The sequence below is a fragment of the Pseudophryne corroboree genome, chromosome 4, assembly GCF_028390025.1.
Source record: "Pseudophryne corroboree isolate aPseCor3 chromosome 4, aPseCor3.hap2, whole genome shotgun sequence".
Taxonomy (NCBI): Eukaryota; Metazoa; Chordata; class Amphibia; order Anura; family Myobatrachidae; genus Pseudophryne; species Pseudophryne corroboree.
Window position 1 is genome coordinate 27,749,731 of NC_086447.1, and position 8,531 is coordinate 27,758,261.

The 8,531-nt window shown below is 43.0% G+C and overlaps 1 protein-coding gene across 1 annotated transcript in view; it reads right to left on the minus strand.

The window, feature by feature from the left end:
• Positions 1-251: 251 nt before the first annotated feature.
• Positions 252-8,531, minus strand: part of LOC134910765 (vomeronasal type-2 receptor 26-like) — a 126,158-nt gene continuing 117,878 nt past the window's right edge. The window contains exons 5-6 of the mRNA XM_063919148.1: positions 6,878-7,001; positions 252-1,171 (exon numbers count right to left, since the gene is read on the minus strand). Of these exons, the coding sequence (XP_063775218.1) occupies positions 252-1,171; positions 6,878-7,001 (1,044 nt within the window). The remainder of the gene's footprint in view (positions 1,172-6,877; positions 7,002-8,531) is intronic.

Here is an 8,531-nt window from a genome sequence, read left to right on the forward strand (position 1 = left end):
TTCTCACTCTATGGGTTTCGTGGACATCCATGAAGGAGAATAGTTCCTGTTAGTCGGCATGCTGACTGTCAGAATTTTGAGGGGTCGGGGTGCAGGCATTGGTATTGAGACCGTCGGTCTCACGACCACCGGTCACTTAACTACATCCCATATTTTTGCATTTTTACCCTGTATAGATTGCTTTGTACGCCTTGTGGCATACAATCATCATCATCATCATCATCATCATCATTTATTATTTTAGTTATTATTTATGAGTAACCCAGATCATGTTCTTTCTCAAGTAGATGTTTTCTTGTGTTTAGTTCTGGTCTCCATAGGATAATGTAACATTTTGGGAAAAATATACAACCTAAAAGTCCAGCACATGAAGCTAGTATTGCAAAGATCTCCACAGCCACCATGTATTTTCCTTTGGCGCTGAGATAGGCCGGGATCATGGTGATCCAGACACTGCAGAACACCAGCATGCTGAAGGTGATGTATTTGGCCTCATTAAAACTGTCCGGTAATGTCCTGGCCAAGAATGCTGTAATAAAGCTAATGGCTGCCAGGATTCCCATATAACCCAGGACAGAATAAAACCCAATAAGAGAACCTTCATTACACTGAACAATGATCTTTCCCTGATAAGAATGAGTGTCCAGCTCCTGGAAAGGTGGAGAGACAGTCACCCAACTCATACAGATTATCACTTGGATGGATGAGCACAGCAACACAACACCATTAGACAGCTTGGTGTTGATCCAGCTTTCCCATGAACTTCCAGGTTTAGTTGTTTTAAAAACAATATAAACCATGATAGTTTTGCCTAAGACACAAGATATGGCTACTGAGAAGAGGATTCCAAAAGAGATCTGACGCAACATGCAGGTGGCATCTACAGGACGCCCGAGGAACAGGAACACAGAGAGAATGCTCAGCATGATGGATACCAGGAGCAGGAAGCTCAGATTCTTGTTATTGGCTTTCACCAGAGGCGTGTCTCGGTGCAAAATAAATATTCTAAGAATCAAAGAAGTTAAAAAGCAAAGCAGAAAAGATGCAAATAAGAAAACGTCAACAATTGTGTCATTTGAGTAGGACAGACATTCCAGCTCTTTGGGAACACACCGAGTCTTCTTCTCATTGGGCCACTCATGGTCAGCACACTTCAGGCAATTTTCACTGTCTGGAAGAATAAAACAACACTCAGAACATCTGTAGATTACTGACATCAGTGCATCACACTAATCAGGGCAGCATTAATACCACAACACTTTGGTCCAAATGTAATAATACTTTATGGCCTTCCCCTAGAGCAGAGGTTCCCAAACGTGGTCCTCAAAGCACCACAACAGTCCAGGTTTTAAATGTATCCATGCTTGACCACAGGTGACTCAATTAGCACCATAGTCAATTTGATTTAACAATCTGTGCTTAGCCATGGATATACCTAAATCCTGGACTGTTGGGGTGCCTTGAGGACCGCGTTTGGGAACCTCTGTCCTAGAGTGAGCAAAATACTCTCTGATTTTTCATGTAGTAAACAATTACTAAGCAGCTTTGTTCTTACAGTTAGAAATAGGTTATAAATGTACTAAGAATTAGGTTGTCATAGTTGTCCGTCATGGGTGGCTTTAAAACGGCAATATAAATAAATAATAAACGTGCCTGGTTTAGCACTGAATCCTGTGGCTGTTTTAAAACTGTTGCTCAAAGCTCCAGCTGTGACAACCCGATGCTTAGTAAATATACCCCTATAGTAGAGGTAGAATGTGCAACCCCTATTAAGTGTATTTGCAGATTTTTTTATTTGCTTTGATAGGGACAAAGTTACATCTGTTACATCTGACTGGATATAGGGGGTCATTCTGACCCGTTCGCTCGCTGCTGCCAGATGGGCGAAGGCCGTAGCAGGGCTGCGATTGCCTCTGTCTGACTGACAGACAGATTGCGGTGCTGGGCGGAAGGGGGCTGAACGGCGGCATTTGGCCGCCATTTCTTGGGAGTGGTCCGGCCAATGCAGGCGTGGCCGGACCGAACGGGGGACGTCACACGCAGCTGCTGCGGGCTAGGGAGCGATGAGTAGCTCCCGGCCAGCACGCTAAAGCTGTGCTGGCTGGGAGCTACTCTTAAGTATAAAGGCATCGCCGCTGTGTGATGCCTTTGCACTTTTGCGGGGGGGACTGGCACTGACATGCGGGGCGGACTAGACCTGTGCTGGGTGTCACCCCGCATGTCAGTGTGAATGAAAAAGGGGCAGACTAGATGGTCCAAGTGGTTCTTATCTGCCGTCAAATTCTATGTTTAATGATTGTAGCTGTGCTAAATTTAGCACAGCTATGATCAACTCGGAATGACCCTCATACTCCTGACTGCACTTTAAGGCTTAGCACCAAAACACAACTTCTATTTGAAATAGCTAATATCATTTGTTTTTGTTTTTTTAAAGAAGTTAATCAGATTAAGTATAACACATAATAATAATAATAATAATAATAATAATAATAATAATAATAATAATAATAAAACAATAATAATAATAATAATAATAATAATAATAATAATTTAATTAATACAAATTCTAACTTTCAAAAAAGGTGACTTTTATTTTTACAAAAAAGAAAAAAAGAAATGGAAAACTTCTAAGTTTGAGGTTAATTAATTGAATATTTGTGGACTCACCTTGAATTAATAATTTACCATAAACATATCACAATTCATAGATCAAGTTATAAATATTAGATATAAAACTAAAACATAACAAATTTATTTTCCATAACATGGTACACAAATCTGCCTCTCAATAGATACTGTACGTATATGTAAAATTTGAGGCAGTGCTTAGTATGAGATATTTCATGAGATGCTCAATATGCCCATGGGCCCTACTCTAAATCACCTCCGTATTCAATCAGTTCCTATTTAGTACACTACATATGTTCTTTCCATTAATGGTTTGTTAGTGATTTCATGTATTATATGTGACAGCTGCTGTAATGTGGTTCTCAGTACCAGCCAGGAATTCTCCGCTACACTGCAGATTTCTTTACTGCTCTGATAGGTGAATAACATTTCCCGCACCTGTAAATGGATTGCTATTATGTAAATGCTACATACAGTATACTACCTGTCCTTCCTTACAGATAAATGGACTAGACAAATACAGAGAAAAAGAAGACTCTTTTTGTTGGTGCACTCTTAGCAATGTGGTAAATTCCATATATTATATGCAGAATATAAAACGTAACTTTTAATAATGTAACCAAAAAAATATAATATTTTAAAGCACTGAGGGTTGAGGGTATACAGCCATAGATTTGGACTGAATCCTTCCTCCCTGACCAGTCCAAATCTATGGCTGTATACCTTCAACCCATATTATATGGAAAATGACCAGAACATTCTTTATTTTTATTGTTATTTTTATTTTTTTTATCTTTCATAATTATTAGCCATTAATTCTTCATAACACTGGTGGGTATAGTCAATTTCCCTAACGATTATAGGCCCTCATTCCGAGTTGATCGGTCGCAAGGCGAATTTAGCAGAGTTACACACGCTAAGCCTACGCCTACTGGGAGTGAATCTTAGCATCCTAAAATTGCGACCGATGTATTCGCATTATTGCGATCAAAAACTACTTAGCAGTTTCTGAGTAGCTTCAGACGTACTCTGCCTGTGCGATCAGTTCAGTGCTTGTCGTTCCTGGATTGACGTCAGAAACACACCCAGCGTTCGCTCAGACACTCCCCCGTTTCTCCGGCCACTCCTGCGTTTTTTCCGGAAACGGTAGCGTTTTCATCCACACGCCCCTAAAACGCCGTGTTTCCGCCCAGTAACACCCATTTCCTGTCAATCACACTACGATCGCCGGAGCGAAGAAAATGCCGTGAGTAAAAATCCTATCTTCATAGCAAAGTTACTTGGCGCAGTCGCAGTGCGACTATTGCGCATGCGCACTAAGCGAAATTTCACTGCGATGCGATGAAAAATACCGAGCGATCAACTCGGAATGAGGGCCATAATCTCAACAGGGATCATTGTAAGGACTTACTTCTCAGTTCATTTAAATAGGTTAGGTCAACAATTCTAGCTGGGTAATGTGAGTCAGTGCTTTAAAATATTCTATTTTTTTGGTTACATTATTAAAAGTTACGTTTTATATTCTGCATATAATATATGGTATTTACCACATTGCTAAATGGACCAAACAGCTTAGTAGGACCTTGGGGTAAAATAGTAAGTTGTGGGTTTTTATCACCGCAGATTGATGGTGGGTTCTAAGGGCCTAATTCAGACCTGATAGCAGCCCTGCAACATTTTGCAGGGCTACGATCAGGCACACTGACATGCGGGGGGACGCTCAGCACAGGGCTAGTCCACCCCGCATGTCAGGCCCACCTCACCCATGCATAAGTGCAAAAGCGGTGATGCTTTTGCACTTCAGGAGTACCTCCAGGCCAGCGCAGCTTTTGCGTGCTGGCCGGGAGCTACTTGTCGCTGCCCGGGTTGCAGTGGCTGCATGTGATGTGACATCACGCTGCTGCTGCGGCCTGCCACCCGCACGGTCCGGCCATGCCTGCGTTGGCCGGACCACGCCCACAAAATGGCGGCCAAATGCCGTCATGCCGCCCCCTCCTACTCAGCGACCGCCTCTGCTTGTCAATCAGGCAGAGGCGATCGCTAAGCAACAACAGCCGTTGGCTGTCAGCCTTGCGCCGGCGCACTTCTGACCTGATTGCTGTGCTGCGATGAACAGCAGTGAGCGGTCAGGTCAGAATGATCCTCTAAGTGTGAGATATAGCAGTTACTATAGGTCATTCAGAACCACGTCATTGATCCCAAAAAGTTTATAAACCCCTATTCTAGCAAAATCCTTTTCTGCATGCACTGTGCATCCTTATTTTAAAAATAGCAAAAAAAAATATATGCAAAACTAAGAAAAATTGTTAACCCGCCACCCTTGCTACCCATTAAAAAAACACTACTAGGTCTTTAAATCAATAATGATAGTGGATAGTGGATTAATTTGGGACACACACACACACACACACACACACACACACACACACACACACACACACACACACACACACACACACACAGCGAATGGAGTAATTAATCAGCACTTGACTTTAGCCTGGGCTGGTAGAACCATAGAGGGGGATCTGCAGTGTACCACTACCATTATACCACCATGATTACAACCAGATGTTGGCCAGTTGGCACCATGGATGGTTCCTCCTCATAGGTATTGCCTGGCACAAACTGCCAAACCTGGCACAAACTGTCACAGTGCCACTGTGGTTGGAATCATGCTGCAGAAAACCCCAATTCTGTTGTTTCTGGCTCTACTGTCCTACCAGCCCCTGGCGGTAGAGCCTAGTGCTATGTAATGGGAAATGGGGGGGCACTACACTTTATCTACTACCAGACTAGGATTAAAGGACAAAGGCTGATTTTTAATTTTGGTGGGTAGTACTGCATTGTGGAGTGCCTTCTGCCAACATGCCTGCTAGAAGCAGTTTATTTTTTTATAGAATTCGTTGGTAAGATTGCAGTGGGTGTGCAGTATGTACTAAACCCTCTGCTTAGTAAATCTTGTGTCTGTATAGTCTTCCTGGTGGGGAAATGTGTGATGGTGATTACTATTCTATAGTGTGGTTTGTCAGTGGGATAATTATGGGTTTGAGCATAATAAATTGCTACAATTTCAACCCAACCATTTAGTCCTTTAAATTAGGGTAACTTCATACTGGAGGTATTCTCAACTCCAGTCCTCAAGAAGTTCCATCAGGTCATGTGTTAAGGATATCTCTAATTATTCACAGCAGCAGTACCAGGGCCATCTTAATATCAGTTTAGGCTTGTGGGTAAAGCAATGCACTGGGGCCTTTACTCATCCTCTAGCAGTAGGGGTGAAGGGTGCTATCAATGGTAGCTGTGATGTCCCGTAGGTGGTAGGGAGTGTTCTATCTTTCACTCAGCATGCCGGACCTGGTTCAGTAATTTCTAATTATTGGAGTGGAATTCATATTGATCATTTTCTGGTGGGAGGCCAGCTTGCTTATCCATAGATATTTCCAGTTCTTTGAGTTGGATTTGTTAGCTTTTAATAGGATTAAAAAATGAGGGATTCCCACCTTTCAAGAGGTACCAGGGTTTTAGGGATTAGGGTTCAGGAGCTTGAGCAATCCACCGATGAAAACATAAAACTGCATGCCAGGCTTGTGGAGCTGGAGCAAGGACCAGCTGCTGGAAGGCTGATATCTCTAGTTCTGAGCATGGTAGAAACAAGCTGACATTGTCCACCAAAAGGGGAGAGTCCCAGCTTTTGGAGTGTAACCTCAGAAAATTCTGAGTCAGAAAGAACCAGAGATAGCTTTTTGGAAAGAGAAATTAACAGGCTCAGATGGGGACCACTACTGTGAAGCTGGAAATCTCCAGTTCCCCATGGCAGATTTTTTAAAATCTGGTACCTCTGGAAATGGGGGATCCGCAGCTACCAGCTACAAGATTTATGGGGCCATTGGGCAACTGCCCGTTAATCCCAATGGAAAAGACAGCCCTGAGCAAGTACAGTGATGCATATTGGAGCAGTATAATGGGGCATAAAATGAGCTGTGTATCTTATATGGTATAATGTGAGTTAGGGCACTACTATGGGGCATAACATGAACTAGGGCACCACTAAATAAAAAAAAATGAACTAGGGGACTTATGTGTGGAAAGAAATGATTACATGGTGTGGGGAGAGGTGTTTCTCTAGAAGAGGGTAGAGGCACCATCAAAATGTTGCTATGGGCCCAACACAGTCCTGGCTATGCCCCATGGATGTAGGATAATGAAACAGGTCACTTTGCAAGATAAAACATATATTTTTATCACATACCGGTCACGTTGGATATTTGCCCCTCAGAGCATTGGATACAGCTATAACAGCAGGAATATAAGGCAGAAGTCAGCACTTTCCTGGTTCCTGGCTTACAGTTCTCTGAGCACTGGGACTTCGGGATCTAGAGATAAGAAAAATATCCATGAAAATGTATTTCCTATAGTTTTATAGGACATTTAGGGGTGTAATAATTCTGCCCCACATTTTACCCCTGAAAGCTATCACTTCTTAATAAAGGTTTGTGGGTGTTGTTGAGGCAATGTGTAAAAGAGTGTTGCAGGATGTCGGACTCCTGTACATGCGTGTTCTCCCGTCTGAGTATGTGCAGCTGCAATTTACACAAAGGGATACAAAGGGTCCCTCTCCTGGAAGAACTGAGGTGGTGTTGCCCATACAGTAGGCTACGTTTGGCAGAGCCTGATGCATATCATATTATAGCAGCCCCTGTAGAAAGCTATGGGAGCTGCTTCTGCAAACTAAACCAGAGGGACCACAGAAGGCATCGCCCGTATCTGCTGCTGTCGCCCCTTCTTGCATTTAGGGGAAACGTTTGTTTTTCCGAGTATCTTCCAAAAATGTCTCTTTTCAGAGGATCTCCCAGAAATTAGGGATGATAAATCTGCCCCTCAGTGTTTTATTCAGATTTACAGGCCAAACATGAAATGTGGAAATATCCTGTTGGACTCTCCGGACCTTATTCTGAGTCACGGGTAATACATACGCATCTGCTTCCGCTCATGGCATGCACATTACATTCAGTATTCAGAGCTGTACATCTAATCTCACAAACATGACACTCAGTACAGCACTGGTGTTATTCCCCTTATCTATTTACAGCCAATGGTCCCAAACTCAGTATTGTAGTTATCAACATTGATGTGATACCATATAATAGTCAGAACCCCAACTGAGGTGCTGCCCACCTACTTATAAGGAGCTTTACAAACAAAGGTGTCGCCGGGTGTGGACCTACAATCACACGTATGTCCCTTGTGTTGGTTTGTGGAGCTCCACATGTGTTTGTGTGTGCAGCACCCCAGTATCTGCAAATACGGCCGTCATCACTATAATCATAACTGTTAGGTTTTTGGAATATTGCTCTTGGACTCCTTGTGTGCAATGTTGGGGTGGACCCGTGTCCACTAGGCAATGCCCCTAGTGCATGGCATTTTGGGGTCATGACTGCGTGTCCTGCCCTCGCTGGTGGAGAGCTAAGTACTCCAGAAGCTGCTGTCTCCAGCACCCAGCATAGGGCAGGTGTAAGTAATAGCATACCTCTCAACCGTGATTTTAGAAGGACAGTTCTTCTTCTTGGGCACTGTCCCACTCATAGGCTGCAGTGTCATGGGGAAGGGTGGAGGATAGGGGGAAGGGGGGGCACTCTATTGCTGAATCCATCCACTTTTGGAGTTAAATTGACCTACATTACACTGCTAGAGGTGCAAATAATCGTTTAGTTTTGTGTGCAGAGAATGTGTTGGCTGTTTTTGCATGTAGCACCATACTGGTCAGCAATATTTCTACTGTATATACTGATGCTTAGTGGTAACATTTTTAAGTCTATCCATCTGAAAATTGTATGCCCAGTGTGGTTTTTCTAAAGTACTACAGTATTTGTTTATTTTGTTTGCTTTGATCCCCTTAATGTATC